The 17973-nt window shown below is 45.6% G+C and overlaps 6 protein-coding genes and 1 long non-coding RNA gene across 8 annotated transcripts; 5 read left to right on the top strand and 2 right to left on the bottom strand.

Moving 5' to 3' along the window:
- Window positions 1–89: 89 nt before the first annotated feature.
- LOC120904639 (U1 small nuclear ribonucleoprotein A) lies at window positions 90–1113 on the top strand. Its single transcript, XM_040314808.1, has one exon. The coding sequence runs from the start codon at window positions 235–237 to the stop codon at window positions 883–885; it is 651 nt and encodes a 216-aa protein (XP_040170742.1). The 5' UTR covers window positions 90–234; the 3' UTR covers window positions 886–1113.
- A 241-nt stretch (window positions 1114–1354) lies between these two features.
- LOC120904641 lies at window positions 1355–1924 on the bottom strand. Its single transcript, XM_040314812.1, has 2 exons — window positions 1761–1924; window positions 1355–1685 (listed from the first exon to the last, which is right to left on the bottom strand). The coding sequence occupies exons 1-2, from the start codon at window positions 1855–1857 to the stop codon at window positions 1471–1473; spliced, it is 312 nt and encodes a 103-aa protein (XP_040170746.1). The 5' UTR covers window positions 1858–1924; the 3' UTR covers window positions 1355–1470.
- A 36-nt stretch (window positions 1925–1960) lies between these two features.
- LOC120904640 (39S ribosomal protein L35, mitochondrial) lies at window positions 1961–2786 on the top strand. Its single transcript, XM_040314809.1, has 2 exons — window positions 1961–2095; window positions 2167–2786. The coding sequence occupies exons 1-2, from the start codon at window positions 2071–2073 to the stop codon at window positions 2718–2720; spliced, it is 579 nt and encodes a 192-aa protein (XP_040170743.1). The 5' UTR covers window positions 1961–2070; the 3' UTR covers window positions 2721–2786.
- Window positions 2787–2831: 45 nt separating this feature from the next.
- Window positions 2832–4571, bottom strand: LOC120904638 (fumarylacetoacetate hydrolase domain-containing protein 2-like). Of its 2 annotated transcripts, none has more exons than XM_040314806.1 (5): window positions 4461–4571; window positions 4075–4234; window positions 3610–4009; window positions 3212–3543; window positions 2832–3135 (listed from the first exon to the last, which is right to left on the bottom strand). In XM_040314806.1, the coding sequence occupies exons 2-5, from the start codon at window positions 4188–4190 to the stop codon at window positions 2976–2978; spliced, it is 1008 nt and encodes a 335-aa protein (XP_040170740.1). In that variant the 5' UTR covers window positions 4191–4234; window positions 4461–4571; the 3' UTR covers window positions 2832–2975. The 2 variants fall into 2 exon arrangements, with proteins under 2 accessions (XP_040170740.1, XP_040170741.1); XM_040314807.1 differs by having other exon boundaries at window positions 4477–4494.
- A 180-nt stretch (window positions 4572–4751) lies between these two features.
- On the top strand, window positions 4752–6668 carry LOC120904637 (quinone oxidoreductase-like protein 2). The gene is made up of 3 exons (XM_040314805.1): window positions 4752–5169; window positions 5239–5861; window positions 5929–6668. The coding sequence occupies exons 1-3, from the start codon at window positions 4993–4995 to the stop codon at window positions 6371–6373; spliced, it is 1245 nt and encodes a 414-aa protein (XP_040170739.1). The 5' UTR covers window positions 4752–4992; the 3' UTR covers window positions 6374–6668.
- A 118-nt stretch (window positions 6669–6786) lies between these two features.
- LOC120904636 (odorant receptor 56a-like) lies at window positions 6787–9056 on the top strand. Its single transcript, XM_040314804.1, has 4 exons — window positions 6787–7266; window positions 7332–8092; window positions 8179–8331; window positions 8407–9056. The coding sequence occupies exons 1-4, from the start codon at window positions 6966–6968 to the stop codon at window positions 8458–8460; spliced, it is 1269 nt and encodes a 422-aa protein (XP_040170738.1). The 5' UTR covers window positions 6787–6965; the 3' UTR covers window positions 8461–9056.
- A 379-nt stretch (window positions 9057–9435) lies between these two features.
- On the top strand, window positions 9436–16429 carry LOC120903042. The gene is made up of 5 exons (XR_005739528.1): window positions 9436–9623; window positions 9807–9877; window positions 9953–10210; window positions 15905–16090; window positions 16179–16429. It is a non-coding gene; the product is annotated as an uncharacterized LOC120903042 (long non-coding RNA).
- Window positions 16430–17973: the final 1544 nt, after the last annotated feature.

Here is a 17973-nt window from a genome sequence, read left to right as displayed (position 1 = left end):
TGTCTGTGAGCTGTCGGTTCGAAAGTCGTAAGCACTCAACCGCGCGCTATAAACATGCGACCGGCGCTCGGCCCAATAAACGTCACTTATGACAGCTCGCTCAGGGCATGAACATTGTTTAGCGTCCTTTCTGGCGGAGGGATATTTTCCACACATTGCCGTAAAATTGAACATAATTTACAGAAAAGCTACTGTATTTTAGTGCAAAACTAGTGTAGTGTGCGAGCAGCGAAAATGGACATCCGACCAAATCACACCATCTACATCAACAACCTGAACGAGAAGATCAACAAGGAGGAGTTGAAAAAGTCGCTCTACGCCATCTTCTCCCAGTTCGGCCAGATACTCGACATTGTCGCGTACAAGACGCTCAAAATGCGGGGCCAGGCGTTTATCATCTTCAAGGAGATCTCGAGCGCCACCAATGCGATGCGCACGATGCAAGGGTTCCCCTTCTACGACAAGCCGATGCGCATCAACTACTCCAAAACCGACAGCGACATGATAGCGAAGCTGAAGGGCACGTTCCAGGAGCGGCCGAAGCGCGTCAAGCAACCGAAACCCATCCAGACGGAGGATAAGAAGGCGAAGAAGCTGAAGAATGCGGGCGAGGTGGGTGCGACAAACAATTCGGCGACGGCCGAGCAGCCGCCCAACCAGATCCTCTTCCTCACCAACCTGCCGGAGGAAACGAACGAGATGATGCTGTCGATGTTGTTCAACCAGTTCCCGGGCTTCAAGGAGGTGCGGCTGGTGCCGAACCGGCACGACATTGCGTTCGTGGAGTTTGCGACGGAACTGCAGAGCGGGGCGGCCCGGGAAGCGCTGCAAGGGTTCAAGATTACGCCGACGCACGCGATGAAGATTTCGTTTGCGAAGAAGTAAAGGGAGACGATGGTATCCGTCGTTACCCAAGGATATGCTGCCGCTTTTACACTGGACGGAGATCGAGTGGAGTCATTCGGTTGTCGTGGCAGCCACAGGTAAATTTTGAAGCTGTACGATAATTTTGAACTCAATTGAACTGATACCAATAAACCATGCATTAAGCATTGCACTTCCGCTATCATGGTATTGTCGGTTAGGTGATTGCTTAGTATTTAAAACAACAAAGCTTTCGATGGTGTTTTATTTGCTCATTTAGGTAGCTCTGGGGGGAAGGGGAATGTTGGGTTTTACATTTTATCTTCCTATAGGTATCGGAGGTATCGGTTGTGGAGCTGTTACCGCGCTTCAAACAGTTGACCTCAAAGCACGTGTCGTGACGGGTGATACTGGTTTGAGTATCCATGTACATCTTTGAGCCATGGAATCTGTTCTAGTAAGTATTCGCTAACAAAAATTTGAAACATACTTTTAATTTCAATAAACACACTTTATTGTCAAAACGAACTCCGTTTTGCCTTTAAACATATAGTACAGCTCGCCCAAGAACAATCCGAACCACAAATCGTTGCACTGGGTTTAAAACTATCCCTTCGAAGAGCCCGCCTCGCTTGCATCATTCTCCGCCTGCTTCCGATGATGCTCCTGGACCGCGAGCTGTGCCTGGCTGAGCTTGGTTTGCCCCTCGTACGCCACCTTCCGTATGTCGTCCTCGTTCTTCTTGTTTACCGTCTTCGTAATGACCTGCTTCAGCTTGTGCGCCTCCTCAAACTTGTGCTTCTTCGACTGGATCGGTGCATCTGCACAAACGAAGAAGGGGCAATTGTAATCAAAACGCTCGGAAATGATAAAACTCCTGCAATCATAACACTTACTCTTTCGCTTATTGAATGCCGTTCCTTTCTTTTTGTTGGCGGCTTTCTTCGCATTTGGCGGTTGTTTCGATTTTACCTTCAATTTTCCCTGAGCCATTTTTGTCCCGTTCCCGTTTCGGTACGCAGCGCTTGAGCAAACGTAAACAAACACAAAGCATGCGGTGGCGGCGCTCGCGCCGTGTTGACAGCTGTCAGTGCAGGAGGTGAAATACGCCAATCCGCCGTCATTACGTGAGGAGCTCGTAATGTTTTGAAGAGATTTGGTGGGGAATTTTCTGCCGGAAAGAAAACAGAAAATTCCACTAGCAAAATGATTAGGAATATAGCTTCACTGGGTGAGTGAGCCCTTTTGCGTCCCTTTTCTTTAGTGTGTTGTGTTGACAATCCTTTTCTATGTATCTTTTAGCTGTACGCCAAATGGTGCAAACCAGAACCCTCGCTAGTCGGATGCAGCCGGTGGGGCCATCGCTTGCACTTAACAGAAGCCGCACGTTTTCCACCTTTCTACGATCCGCCGAAGCTTCATCCCTTCGCAGCACGATCGCCGGCACTCCTTCCAGCCCGGCCGGGCTCATCAAACCCGTCGCCACCGTCCGGCTGCTCGATGCCGTAGCATCCTCGCCACTGCTGCAAACGCAACCCAGCCGTACCGTGATCAAGTTTTCACTGCGCAAAGGCAAAAGGAAGACGGTGAAGGCGGTCATCAAGCGCTTCAAGCGGCTGGATTGGGGCGGATGGATACGGACGCTTTCCGGCCGGCATAAGAAAATGTGGCGCAAGAAAGCGAACCGCAAGCGCCGGCTGCGGCAGCACGTGCTGGTGAATGCGACACAATCGACGCTGCTGGACAAGATGGTGACCAAGTACTGGAAGCGTCCCCGGTACTACATCGACGATCCGTACACACCGTACCACACGCGGGAGGAGTTTGTGTACACCCGAAGGAAGCCGCTGAAGTGAAGTTACGGGGAAGGTGCATTTGTAGTTGGAACATTAAAATGAAAGGGTTAAAACTCAACGATCGAAGAGCTCAGAAGTGCTGGAAGTGCATTTGAATCCGAACACACGCGGTTTAATTTCCCTCCATTTGAAATGAAGTATATATTGTAAATATTTTTATTGCTCTTCCTTGTCCCAAAGTCCAAAAGAACCCGTAAAATGGCAAACTGTCGCTCCTTTCCGGGGGGTGGTCAATTGTTCTTTCTCCCTCTCGTTTTAGGAATCGGCAACGACCTTGTTCTTGATTTTGCCAAGACCCTCAATCTCACTGTCGATAACGTCACCTGGCTTCAAAAACTCAGCCGGCTTGCGATGCATACCAACACCGGCCGGCGTTCCCGTCAGAATCACATCCCCAGGGAGCAGTGTAATGGATCTGGGGAAAAGGAAAAATCGAAAATTCAATGTGAAAATCACCTTCCAAACTCGCTCAAACAACCCTCCCAACTCACTCTGTAACCCGAGCGATGATGTCGTCAATGCGGAAGATCAGCTCACTCGTGCTACCGTTCTGCTTCTCGACCCCGTTCACGCTGCACTTGATCGCCAGCTGGTGTGGATCCTTCACCAGCGACTTGTGCACGGCAGCCGGGCCCAGCGGACAGAACGTATCCATCGATTTGCCGATCAGAAACTGGCCACCGTTGCGCTGCTTCTGCCAATCGCGTGCGGAAATGTCCTGCGCCACGGTGTACCCGAACACGTAGTCCATTGCGTTCGCTTTGGCCACACTTTTCGCCTTCTTGCCGATGATGACCGCCAGCTCTACTTCCCAATCGATTTGCTACAAATTTAATTGCATTTAATTAAGAGCATTTAAGATCCTTCCCTGCTGCGTATCACCACCTACATCGGATATCTTGTGCGCGATCACGTCATCATGCGGTCCGACGATTGTTGTCGCATACTTGCTGAAAAACATCGGCTCCTTCGGGATCGGTTTGTTCTGCTCCTCGCAGTGCCCGCTGTAGTTCAGCCCGACGCACAGAATCTTCTGCGGATTGGTAACCGGTGCGAGCAGCTCGACGCTATCCATCTTGAGCGGGGCAGCTTTCGCGGCCGATGCTTTCACCTCGTCGAGCGAAACGCCCGAGCGGATGAGCGTTATCAGGTCACCTTCATATCGGTCGGAGATGTCGGACACCTGGGTGCCATCCTCCGATAAGACGCCGAGCCGCTGCTTCTCACCGGTGGCAGCCGTACGGAACTGAACGAAACGCATCGCTTTGACGGTGGAGTTGGAAATGAATCTTTATGGAGGTAAATAATAACTCGAATTATTTTCCTTTTTTTACATTACAAAAAATCATATTACCTTCTAGAAGAAACGGCCTGTGGATGTATCCAGCTGGTAGACTTGCCTCCAAACGCACCGACGATGGCACTTGACAGCCGTGAACTGCGTACGGCAATGCTAGCGATCGTCGTCATCGTGTCGCTGGGGTGACTTTTTCCAAAGCGGTCGACCGAGCGGACTGCACACACGCACAGCGAAGCAAAGCAATCGAATGGAAGAGAGATTGATAATTTTAGCCCAAATCTGCTACACCCTTATCTGTACGGCGGGTTGTATGGGGATGCCTGGTATGTGGGGTCATTTTTCACATTCAAATTATAGGTCATGTGGTGGTGGTGGTGTTGGTGGTAGTGATGCAAATTTTAAGCTCGAATAGGTAAACAGTTTTAAGAGGCGATTCTTACAGAACGTTTATCGTACGCTTTTTCGTCTGGGCTGTTCTGGTGGAGGGTGATTACCGCATCAAAACAAACCAGAAACACCCAACACACACATATGCAGTGTATGCTTTCAGTGAGGGGAAGTTATGCTAATTTCACACATACACACATGCTGATGGGGGCTGCTTGGATTGATTCAAAGTGTGCGCCTGGTTGCGTGTTGTTTTGATTCAAAATGTTAACCGTTTTTTTACTTTTACCGATTCAAAATGACAATTTATGTATATTTTAACTCTTTTTTGAGGTTTAAAATACTTGAAAATTCCTCAATCATGTATTTCTATGTGCAATTAACCCTTATCAATAATACAAATTCAAATTGCGCAACCGAACGTGGCCCAAAATGTCCCAAATTCAAAATTATGATCCAAGCCGGCTTCAACCGAACTGTCAAACCTGTCACCTGGTGTGGTTTGTTTTGGTAAATAGAAGAGCGGCGGACAGGAACCGCGAGGAGCAGTAGCTGCAACAGCACTTTGCACACAGGCTTGCTAAAATGTTAACCAAGTTACTTCCCAGACTTTCCGGCAAATTATGCGAAACTACCATCAACAAGTACGGTGGGCAGTACATCAGTGTGTGCTACGCCCACAAGGCAGCCGTCCTGCGCGAAGCCGGCAAACCCGTCGCACTGGAAACGGTGAAAAAGAACGAGAAGCTAAAAAACGATGAGGTAATCATTTGGGCGTGAATCCGTTGTGCCGATTTCGCCGACTAAACCGTTCCATTGCATCCGTTTCAGGTGCGCGTAAAGGTACACTATTGCAGCCTCAACACTACGGACGTGAAAATCATTGCCGGAAAGCATGCGGAGCTGAACGTGCCCTTGCCGTTCATCCCCGGGCACGAATTTTCCGGCGAAATCGTCGAAATCGGCCAAGACAATCCGCACCATTTCAACCGGGGCGATCGGGTAGTGGTGATGAACGATCTTCAGGATCCGAATGGGGGCCTCATCTCGGAGGCGGTCGTGAAAAATCGAGACGTCTGGACCGTACCGCAGTCGGTGCCGCTCAAAGAAATGGCCGTCCTGCCGTACGGGCACGGAACGGCGCTGCTAACGTTTGCGCTGCACTGCAATTTGAAGGAAAACGATCTGATACTGATAACGGCCGGTCCGGCCGGTATGGGACTGGCGGCGATCGATCTGGCGGTCAGCGTGTACAAAGCGAAGGTGATTGCCGTGTGCGACACGGAGAGCAGCTCCGATCTGGTGCGGCAGAAGGGCGCCCACAAGGTGGTCAGCATGACGAAGAACAACTACACGAAGCTGTACAAGAACGTGCAGGACGCGATGGGCGACAAGAAGGCGAAGCTGGCGTACGATGCGGTCGGCAAGGGGTTGCTGCATCTGCTTGCTGATTTGTATGTTCAACAACATCATCCCAACAAAATGAAAGAATGTATTTTATTGTTCCCTTTCTTTTTGCAGCGTTGAACCAACCAACGGGCAGCTCATCTCGGTGGATCCCTTCTTCAACGCGTCCAAATTCCCCACCGAGGTGCCCGAATTCGAGCGCCCGAAGCGAAAGGAAAAGGAGGGCAAACCGGACCAGGACCAGGAATTGAAGGCAAAGCTGATCCAAAACGTGCGCCACTTCGATCTGTACGAGTATCCGGATGTCGATACGTACCGGCAGATGATAGCGGACACGATCGAGATGCGTTCGGAGGGTATGATAGCGGGACATATTAGTAAAATCTTTCCGCTGGCCAAAATCCAGCAAGCGATCGAGTTCATACAGCAGAAACAGTGCACGGGCAAGGTGCTGATCGATGTGCAGTGCCCGGATGAGGATGACTGTCCCGAGGGGAAGGATAAGAAGGATAAGAAAAGCAAGGAGGGGGATGGGGAGAAGAAGAAATCGAAAGATTAGATAACGTTTAGAGGTTGGGTTTGAAAAGAGGGGGATTTGGAGGGTATGCATTTGAGCATTTTCGTTACACGGTAGGCGAGGGGCAATCATTTTCATTGTACTTACCTCATCTATTAAATTTGCACTATTTTTGACCTTGAGTTTCGAAGGAAGAAATCCTAAATTGATATAGTCATTATACACTTATTGTTGCAGATTTATATAGTTCCCCAGGTTCACTAGCATTTTCCATTTACTGCTGCAAGTTACTCTAGTTATGCTGATCCTTTGAAAATATTTATTCATTTCACAAAAGAAACGATTGAATTCCCTCTCAATGCAAGTATATTTTTGAAAGAAAAGCCTCATCGGTAAAGAAACTTAATTTGACGCTATAAGACATTAGCCTTCCAAAAGCAGATGGCCCACATTCTCGTATGAATTATTAATCCAGTTCGAGTCCAGCTTCAGTGACACTGATAATTGCTTAAGCATAATTATCTTACAATTATCACCCTAATTAACGTTACACAAACAAACAGAGGGTCCAAAGGACCCGCTATAAAAGCCTCCCTTGTCTGCTGTGCGCGTCTTAAAGTTTTGTCCAGCAGTGATGGAGCTGAAGGAAGAATGGATCCTTCCGGACGTGGTGTACGAAAATCCGCTGCTAAAGCGTACCCTGCTCGGCCTAAGGTACTACGGCATACTGCTCGGGCAGTCACAAAGCTACAAGAAAGTGCACTGCTTCCGGGGCATGGTGTTTACGCTGTCGATGGTGCTGTTTAACTGCACGCAGTACATCGATCTGTGGCAGGTATGGGGCTCCGTTTCGGACATGACGGCGAACGCGGCCACCACGCTACTGTTCAGCACTACCATCTTTCGCATCATCTTTTTCTACTTTCATCGGGCGCGTGAGTAGTAAATTGTACTTTTTTTGTATTTTCGTGTTTAAAAAATCTCTTTTTTGTCGTTACAGGATTTAACAGCATCATTAAAGCCGCTCACGACGGTATCGAGCGGATCCTGAAGGACGGTTGGACCGATGAGCAGAGCATTGTGGGCAGCAATGTGCGCTATCTGAAGCGGCTGGCCGTTGTCTTCTGGAGCTGCGCCCTAGTGACGGCCAACATGATGTGCGTGTATTCTTTGGTGCAATATTTAACGTATGAAGAAGGACCACCCGATGGCACTGGGACGAGAGCGAACATCACGCGCAAAGGGCAACCGATTCCACCGACGCCAATTCTACGCTCCTGGTATCCAACGGCCGATGGCAAGGATAAGCACTTTCTCGAGATTTACCTCATCCAGCTGTACATCATGTACGTGGGCCAGCTGATCGTACCGTCCTGGCACATGTTTATGGTCACGCTGATGATCTACGGCCGCACCGAGTGTAGTGTGCTGAACCATCGGCTCTGCTTTCTGGAACGCTACCACACGGCTGGAAAGGACGATCCTACAGCCCCGGTCAACAACGCTGAGCGTCGATCGCTTATGATCGATTGCATCAAACGGCAGGCCAGCTTGGTATCGTTCACCAGGGAGCTGGAGCAGCTAACGCGTGCCGCCGTGTTCCTTGACTTTGTCGTGTTTTCCGTCCTGCTCTGTGCGCTACTGTTCGAAGCATCGATGACGCCGTCCGGGGTGCAGGTGTTTATCGACGTCTGCTACATTACCACGATGACGACGATTCTGTTCCTTTACTATTGGCACGCGAACGAGATACATGCGTGCGTGAGTATTTCGGTTTTTTTTTGCATGGTCGAGTAACTATGGCTTTTTTTAAATTTGCGATGTATATTTTTTTGTTTTCATTGCAGGCCGACCGGCTTTCAATGTCGGCGTACAAAAGTGACTGGTATCGGTACGATCGGGGCACGAACCGGATGCTACAGATCTTTATCCTGTACAGCAATCGGCCGCTTAAAATGCACGCATTCTTTATCTCGATGTCGCTGGACACGTTTTTAGCGGTAAGTGGAATTTGGCAGCTCTTTTTTCATACTATTTAACTCTAAACTAACCTTTGCTAACTACACTCCATCCAGATTCTGCGCGCGTCGTACAGTTATTTCACAATTTTGAAACAATTAACCGACTAACTTTTAGGGGTGAAGCTTTATTCACTTTGAATTTTCAAGCAGCGTAACGAGAATGCAACTACATTAACGTCTATGTTTTTCTCTTATATTTGATTCATTTCATTACATTGTGTGTTGTTTTGGAATTGTTCTTAATTTAAACATTTTTCTTATATTTAGTTTGTTAAACAAAATTATTTTCAATTATTTTTATGCATTTTTAACATTTTCCTTTAATTTAGGTTTATTTCCTTTAAGAAACATGAAAGGATCAGATTGTGTTTCGTAACATTAAAGAAAAAGTGAAAAATAAAAAAATAAAAATTAAAGATACACTAAAACAGTGAACAGAAAGATACACAATACACTAAAAGTAACAGAAGCATAAAAAGTAGAACAAGCAGTAGAAGAATTAGAAGATGTAAAACAGAGATTTTAAAAATGAATAAAATTAGAAATGAAATGAATAACTAAAAAGAAGTATAAGAAAAGAAGTAAAAGAAGTAGAAGATATTGAAAAAGACGAAAAGGAAGGAATAGTAGAAAAAGAATTGAAAAGGTGCAACAAAATAGAATGCTTTTCAACAAACACGGTATAATCGATCAGTGGAATGCGATAAAACACAATCAGCTGAACGAATAAATACGCACAAATCAAACGTATTAGTGCATGATTCACCGCTCCACCGGGTTTGTACATTCGTTTGGGGTGTGAAAGTAACCCTAAACTCGCAACCCGTTCTCCACAGCCCCTTCCTTCGCCCCTCACTCCCAAATATGGTCAAAAATCGGATCAATTCCACAACATCGAAAACCATCGATCGATCAAGTAGGCACAACGGCACAGCACCCTTGCCAACACACTCTCCCTCCCCCTCATTAGCCGCTACCGTGTGACAGTCAGTGGTTTGCACATAACGTGTTTGGTTTTCGTTTTGATTTATGTTTTCATTAGATCAAATCGATTGCAATTTTTGATCCCGCGCAGTGCGTGTGTGTGTCCCTGGGCCAATCGAAAAAAAACGCATTTTCTGCAGGTGCAGATGCCGGTTATGGCTAAATGAAAGAAAAAAGGAAAAAAAGAAACAGAGTGATTTTAATCCCCCATCAAGAGCAAGTCGAGTGAAGGGCGTCGGATCTGCGTAATGCGTGCAGCAGCGAGGCGTGGTCTGCCGTTCTGCAATGTGCGTGTGCGTTGAGGTCGTGCGAGTAGAAGTAGAAAAAAAAAAACACTGCAAACCCCAAACCGAAAGGGAACTAACGAAAGGGGAGACCTTTGGGGGGTGCAGTGGTGCAGTGTTGGCAAATAGAAAAAAAGGCAAACGGTTTGCACCACATAATTGGCACTTTTGTTTTCAACTTTGTAGGTTAGGTGCGTTCTAGAGTAGGCGAACATCACGCAAACACATGGACTGCGTTGCCTACTAAGACCAGCGGTGTAAGTGTGTGATACTACGCGTGTACGTGATGCACACTTCTTAATTAATTGGGTGCTCTCCATCTTTCTTTGCAGGCTTCCTAAGCGGCTGAAGCGATGTGCTTTACAAACAAGCCCCAAAGACGCTGATGATGGCTACCAACTCGAACGGCGGTTGGATCACATTACACGATTAGCTGCGATTATGGCCGAATCATCGCTTTCCTCTCGATCGAATCCATCGCCTCGATTGGCAGACAGTCAATCGGCCCGGTTAACGAGATCTACTTTTGGCCAGCCGGTGTGTGCGCGCCCAGCAGGGATGATTGTTTGAGCGAAGTAAAGACGCTTCAGGTAAGTGTGCGAAAAGAGGCGTAAAATGGGGCGGTTGCGTTGGGTATAAATTGGGTCCGCGTATTTGATAACTTAATATGTAATCAAATTAAACTGACGGCATAAACCCACCATGCCTGCGCACACAAAAAAAAAAAACCGTTCGATCCGTTGCAGTCCAATTTTTTAAATTGCGTTTGGTCAGTGAAGGAGAGTGAATATAGGCAGAGTAAGACAATTCCACCGCTTTGTTCACGTTGACCAGTTCATCCGGCCTGCCAGCAGCAGCAGCAGCAGCAGCACACGCTGATGCGGGCGTTTAGATGGCGTTTCCCAATTACCCAATACTACCACCACCACCCTTTAATTCTTCAAGGTGGTGCTCCATTTCTCGCATGCTTTGGGGGTGGTGAAAACGACCAAAAAAAAAAAAAACGGTAAAGGATCGGTGATTTATGAGGTCACTGCCGGTGCTGTGTGTGAGGCGGTGTGGAGCGTGCCCGCGCGCACTCAATCTTAAGATGCAATCGATCCGGATCGTTCTTGCAAGCCCCGAGGGAGTTTTATTTCCATGTGGCTCTCGCGCCAGCAGTGCAAATTGCAGCAGCGGCAGCAGCAGCAGCACTGCACACTGCACCAATTAACCCGCGGTCTGCAGTTGTGCGGGTGGATGATGGATGATGGTGTAATGTGCCCTGAGGTTGCAGAGCGCTTTTTTGCTGCTTCTTTTTTTTTGTTGGTGTGAAAAATCACTATTCCCCGCGCGATGCCCAGCATCATGCGGGAGGAAAACAAACAAAGCGTGTGAGATGGGCGTTGTTATGTTATGGGTTTGGCGGGGGCAACCGGGAGAAGTGGTCGATGATTTATGTTTTCTTGGTACAGTTTGACGGGGTGGGGCTTTTCTATTTTCTACATAATGGTGCAACATTAAAGAAAGAACCGTAGCTTTTGCGCTAGAATTTTGCGACCAAGAATTTTGCGACCAAGAATTTTGCGACCAAGATTTTTGCTTTTTTTGCTTCTTGATCGAAAATTTATTGTTCGCAAAAGTCATGGTCGAAAATTCTTGGTCGCAAAAATCTAACATGACGAGAAAGCTAAACATGTCTTTCACTGGTAGTAAACGCAAAACGCTCTTTCCAATAATAATAATATGAACACGGAAACACGTAACATTAATATTGCTATATTTCAAGCGGAGTTATTCTCCTTCATCCGCTCCCATAACACAGATTCAATATCAACCGTACTCCAGATCAAATTACTTCAAGGATTTCTTTTACGCATACCTTGGGCGGCTTGTTTTTTGTGGCTGTGGTGCACTTAGCAACAGCCACACGGGAAGCGAATTGTAATATCAGCCTTAAACATGATGCTGTGATACGAAATTGAGTGAAACCGTGCCCCGGGTTTTGGCTGGAATTAAGACCGACGCCAGACCATGGGACTGTACTGTAGCGGGCGGGCGCGTGTTGTTACTTTCGCACCCAAATTATGCAACCTGATTCCTGTCCAGATTCCGCGTCCAGAGTGGGGCGTTGATATGCCGGCCGATCAGAACGCCGACACAAGGGTGTGGTATTGTACGGAAACACGCTCGTGAAAGTGAGGGCAAGTGAGGGGACACGCACGCCCTCTCTCCTCGTCGTATCGAAAACAATTTTGCACACCGATAAATTAACTCTCCGCCACGGTCAGCTATAGAGTGTGCGGTTGGGCCTGCTGGCCTGCGACGATATGTGCCCTCGATGGCGTAGCGTGGGTAACTGGAGCAAGGACACACACAGAAAAGCCGCTGGAGAAACATGCGGGAATGCGGCATAATTCGCCTGTTGGGCGTACATGCAGGACACACAGGAACGGGACGAGCGAAAGCAGGGAGCACAGACAGACACAGATTGTTTTATGGGTTGGGCGCTACTGCAACGTCGGCTGTGTTCACCCTTTCGCCCCAACAAGGTGTCCCTGCTGCGGCACACACTTCCGAGAAATGGTTGGCAAAACAGGCGAAGGATACAAAGCGGAATGACACACACGCATGATTTAATGCGCGATTTAATATTTCAATCTTTTCAATTTCCTTTCAATCCAGAGGGGAGGGGCGCGCCGGATAACATATGTCCGAGTGGTGTGCTGTGATTTGGCATGTGCGCAGGGGAGATACTGGAGATTAACACAATGGTCACAACCCTAAAGCCAGCCGATTGTGTTGTCCGCGTGGTGCCGCGGGCGTACATACAATACACAATTCTCCCGAGCGGAATGATACAAGAGAAATGTGACCGCTTACATGTGCGGCGCGACATTGAAAGTGATCGCTTTTTAATCGTGCCAGAAAGAAATGCTTCTGAAACGGGCTGATTTAAACAACGCGCGAACAAGCAAGCTTGTGTTCCTTTTTTTTTGTTTCATGTCTCCGAATTTAAATTGTGAAATAAAACATCATGCCGTGCTTTACATGCAGCAAAACATCATCACGCGTGGAGTAAAGGTTAGGCGTTGTCTTGCGTGTGTGTTTCCACCGTTATAATGATGGTGATTATGTTTTCAACAAATGAGCTAAAGCTACCCCTTGAAAAGAACGTGCTTTGTTTTTTGTTGCCTGTTTTTAACCTTCCCTCGGGGAAGGTTTAGTTCGGTGCGCGAGCCGGCTGTTTCGGGTGCGTTTAGGCGCGCAGCATCCTTTTTGTGTGAACGTCTTTGGGTTGGGTGTTACTGTAAGTTTTTAGCGTTGTGAAATTTGCTAAAGAGGAAAGGGTTAATGGTATGAGAATAATTAATCTTAAGAATGGTAATTTGGTTCATTTATGGGGTTTTTGACCATCGCGTAAATTAAAAGCTTATCCTAAAGGCTTGTAACTTACAATTTACTGGCTAATTCTCAATTATGAACCGGCTGTTTTACCTTGTCAAACATCAATCTTAAGACCAATGATTCAATTTATGTTTAGAAAATATACGTATTATGGTTTGAAACGTTCAAAAATATCGTTTAAAATATTTTTTTCCCATACTTTTATATTTGTCACTTTTGTTAGATGCATTTGAAATATTCTTGTCTCTAAATCAAAGGAGATAATTCACCGTTTAGTTAGTTCATGCTTTGAAGAATTTAGGAGCACAATTCGAAAAAATCTCCTTTGATTTCAAAAACATAGAAAAAAAAACTATATAAAAACATAACCTTTTGTCTCATCGGAAAAACGAGGCAACGAAAAGCTATTGACTTATTACAAAATAACAAATACTTATTGTATCTCATGCAATATGTTAGTATGCAATTATTTAAACAACAATTTAACAGTCAATCAAAGTGTTTATACGAGCTTGTAAAACATTTTTTCCTCAGAAAAGTGTTTTTTTTGCAGGTTACAAAATCACAACAATGATAAAATTTGTTTTTTTTATGCTTAACCTTAAACCGTATTAAATATGTCATTGCCCACTTATTGTTTTAGGTATGAACACAAGTTGGGATATTGCTTATGATGTTAAATTAGATTTGCGTCATAAATTTATGTACCAGCTAGGATATTTGTTTTTAAAAGATAATTTAAGTTATGTAAAAAATGTAACAGAAATTCAAAATCAAACTAAAAGCCACACAGTCATACCAACGAAGGAGTAGCCGAACTTTCCAACACACCTAACATATTGCATTTCTACTCCTCCCTTTCTCCACACATGCACACCCCCGGGGGTTATATGTTTTAAAAGATCTGCGAACATACACTTATCTCGCTGGCACGATCTTGTCGTAGTAAAAACTGTCTAACTCGGCAAAAATCCCCAAAGTACTACGACACACACACGCATACAGGTTAGCCAGCGATGGTTTAAAGCTAAATCTAGCTACCGAATTAATCCGAGACCTTCTGGAAGCGCTGCCCCGGTGTTTGTATTAACGTTTAAGGGTACAGCAATGTGTGTGTTTTCGTGTTCTGTTTTCCTTCTGTCCGCTTTAGTAGACGCTACTAATCAATTACCCCCAAAAGCACATCCAAACGAGGGGGAAAGGACACAGCCACAGTGAGGAGCGTGTGGATGGGATTAATTCGCAACACGCGAAACTCTGCCGCCGCACTGTAGACGCGAGGGCGAAGAGACAGGTGTAAATTGTCTAATTGATTTTTGACGCCTATCCAAGTGACGAAACGAGTTTGCTACTCGTTGGGCTCGTAGTTGCAGAAGATCGCGTCTCGTCATCGGAACCCGATCCAAACCCCAAAAGCGCATCTCGAGGGCACCCCAAATTGGGCGTCCAATTGTGTTGGGTTTGGTAGAAATTTTGAATTCGCCTGCATTCCTGCGGGGGGTTGTGACGAAATATGGTGGACGAGTATGCAAGGGTTTTTTTTCTTTCTCGTCCCTGCTTTATGGGGATGGTATAACAATTACTTCATCACGGTAGAATCGATGCACTAACCGCTTGCTGGGAATTCAATTTTTCCGTTGGCACGCCGGACGCTGCTGCTTGTTTGCGCTGACCAACAACAGCAAAGGGTTAGATAATGTGTCGCTCAGGTGTGCGGCATTGGACGGCCACAACACTTTCGAACATTTCGTCAATTGGAATCTTTGATCTGGAGGGGGGGGGGGGGGTGGGTCATTCAAACATGCCCGAGCTTTATGACCAATTTTTGGTTGTTTCTCTGTCTGTCTGTGTGTCCGTTATGTGCCCGTCGACCAATAAGGGTCCCCTGCCCCCAATCCTGTCTCTCTCTTATTGGTTGGCAATGCGATCCCCGCATTGCAAGCGAGCTATGAATGGGGAGAAAAAAAAAACACCCCGGTACACGCTACCCCGAATGCTGTGTGTGTGATTGTTGTTGATGGACAGTACGAAAATGAATTTCCATCATACGGGACCGCCAGCACCCGCTCCCACCGCCAAAAAAGAAGCATTAGATAACGAAGGCGCTCGCGATCACGATCTGCTTGATCAGCAAGTGCCCTTCTTTTCTTTGTTTCCGACCAGCGCTGTACCGCACAGCCGCATCAAACGTAAGAAAGCGACGCATTTTTTTCAACTATTTGTTTTTTTTTTTTCGGGGAGGGTGGCTTTTTTTCTTGCTTTTTGCGGTCCACTGCCAATGAAAGCTATTTTTGGGGAGACGGACCCCCTGCCACATTTCCCCTTAATGCTTCCTTTCCTTGGAAGGCTCATTAGCTTGGCCGGACGTTTTGGAGCGGCGGCGGGAGCACCTTATGGGAACCGTACGTCAGTAACGGGGGAGAGGGAAAAAGCACACACTCATGAAAATTCGTCCACCGAAACCGTTTTCATCGTTCGTTGCGTTTTGTGCGTGTGTGTGTGTGTGTGTTTCAATCAAGCCGCCACAGTGGAGCAGGGTGGGCAATTAGTGGGGTGGGCTGCAGATTCCAACATCGCATAGTTATCACAAATTAATGCGTTCGGCGTGATAATTGTCCTCTTCCTTCTTGCCATTCGATGATGCGGCGATGTGAACGCATTCCGATCGAAGACATTGTGCCGGACTGAACGCATTTTTTTTTGCGGGTGGAGTGAAGTTTTGAAAGAATTGAAATAGCTATAGAAGAAATGATAGATGGCGTGTCGATGCACTGGTGGATTTTTTTCATTGAAAGGGAATTCAAATAGAAACAAATGCCATTTATCAAATGATGATCCAAAATTGTAGTATACAAATATTTATGTTGAAATATTTCACATTGTCGGTTTCATTTCAGAAGGAATTTGTGACGCTAGATTGGATGTTTGATTACAGTTTTCATTTTGTAGACACATTTAGCAAGAAGGTATGAACTCATAGAATTAGACCAGATGGTATTGGTGAAAACATACTACTGTAAATTCTTTAATTTCCGGTTTAAACTCCAGATGGATATCCTTAGGTAAAAGCCTACATTCCAATGGTAATTACAGCATCCAAGATCAGAAGGTCGATGATGATGTTGCATCTAATCCTACTATAGATCCAATATCCTACTCTTAATCTTGTAGAATCCTTGGATTTCTGCGCCAAAAGCCATAGGCTTCCCAATCTTTGGATCATAAGTACCTTGCGGGATTGACCTGATTATTAGGCTAAGAGACGAAGACTCTGTCCACAGCAATTGATCCTCGTGCACAACTCTGCGACTCTTTCAGAGGGCTAATCCATTGTCTAACCTACCTTCGAAGCACGATTGGAGGTAACGTATTCTACGCCAATTGAATGAACTGATGAGTGTAGTGTTGTCTTTTTTGGTATATTTTTGCAATTATTATGAAGGTTTCATAAAGGTGATACACACAAAAAACAGCAAAGAAAAGGTAATTTAGTCATTCGATCGTTCATTTGGGACGTATGGAGTGAATTACAAATTTAATCTATAATATAATAATAAGCAATCATTTATACGTTAGACTTTAACTCAATTTTGTTGCGATGCATCATTTTGCGAATGCTTTCATTTGATAAATTAAAGCTTATACTTAGCATTGCAGTTGTTAGAGAGGTAAATGGTTCCATCCCCAACAGTATTCATTCTCTGCATTAGTCGACACAAGGCAAAGTTATGCAAAATTTCGTTGAAAATGTATGTGTAGCTTAAAATAATCGCTAGACCAAACCGTCTAGCTAACCCAAAATGAACTCAAAATGTTAAGATAATGCGTATATCTTAGATCTTGGAATGATAATCCTATGGATTATTTTATTGTAACATGTCAACAGTCAATTTAATTTCATTTATTTATCTCCAAAACAAAAAACATGGATTCCACAACAAAAAAATCGGAAAAAGTCCATCTTAAAACATTCCATTTTCTTCAACCTTCATTTCGAAACGCTCGCTCTGTTCGTTACATCCGATTGATTCAAACCACCACTCGGGGACCTCCTCGGGGGCCTACCGGATTTATCATATTCGAATCTCGTCGACCCCGCTCCACGGAAGCGAGAGCTGATTGAAAACGAACCCATTTCCGACGGGTTCCCTCAAAGAGAGGATTTCGAGAAGATGGAAATGGTTCGCGGTGTGGCCCCTTTGCAACCGGCAATTAATGGCAACCACACGACCACGACGACTATCCGCTAGGCAGCGCAAACCCTTCTCCTCCCTTTTTTGTTTCTGTACGATCTTTGGACGCACTTTCAATTTCGTTTTCAATTTGTTACGCACCTCGTTTTGGGGAGGCGCTTTTTTGTTGCTGAGGTGGAGCATTTTGAGGGGATATCGCATTGAGAGATAAAAGAGCTTGTTAGGGAGCTGATTAGTATATTTGATTGTTTCGTAAAATACATTCTTTTGGTTAGTTTTTTTTTTTTTGCTTTCCGCTACGCACTTTACGTCACATCACTTTCTCATCTATTTCATACACGTGTTGATAATGAAATGAGCTTTTGTGTTCGTGTGGGAAATTAGTTCCAATCATAACCAATTTACAAATGAATGAAGCGTGACACATTCCTTTTTTAGATTTAAGCATTTTAATGGTTCCAGAGCGAGATTGGCCATTATAGTTGTTTACTGTCTTTCAATGTGTTTGTCTTTCTAACAAGAAGAAGTTTGATTGCTAAACCTTAAAGTGTGCGTTATGTTATATCCTTGAGCCTTTTTATCATTGTCCAACCTGGGACAAGACATTCCTTATACCACCTACGACGTTGACTAATTGATCGCATTTGATAGATTCCACCTCACAGTAAGCGCTCCAAATTTGGCACTAACGACACTACACGCGCGAGAGAAAAAAGCGGGACAAAACAATGACATCCAAAATTGCACGCTGCGGTGTTGGCAACCTTGAAGCG

The sequence above is a fragment of the Anopheles arabiensis genome, chromosome 3, assembly GCF_016920715.1.
Source record: "Anopheles arabiensis isolate DONGOLA chromosome 3, AaraD3, whole genome shotgun sequence".
NCBI classification, from domain to species: Eukaryota; Metazoa; Arthropoda; class Insecta; order Diptera; family Culicidae; genus Anopheles; species Anopheles arabiensis.
The sequence above is the reverse complement of the archived record's forward strand: the minus strand, read 5'-3'. Positions and strand labels throughout refer to the sequence as shown.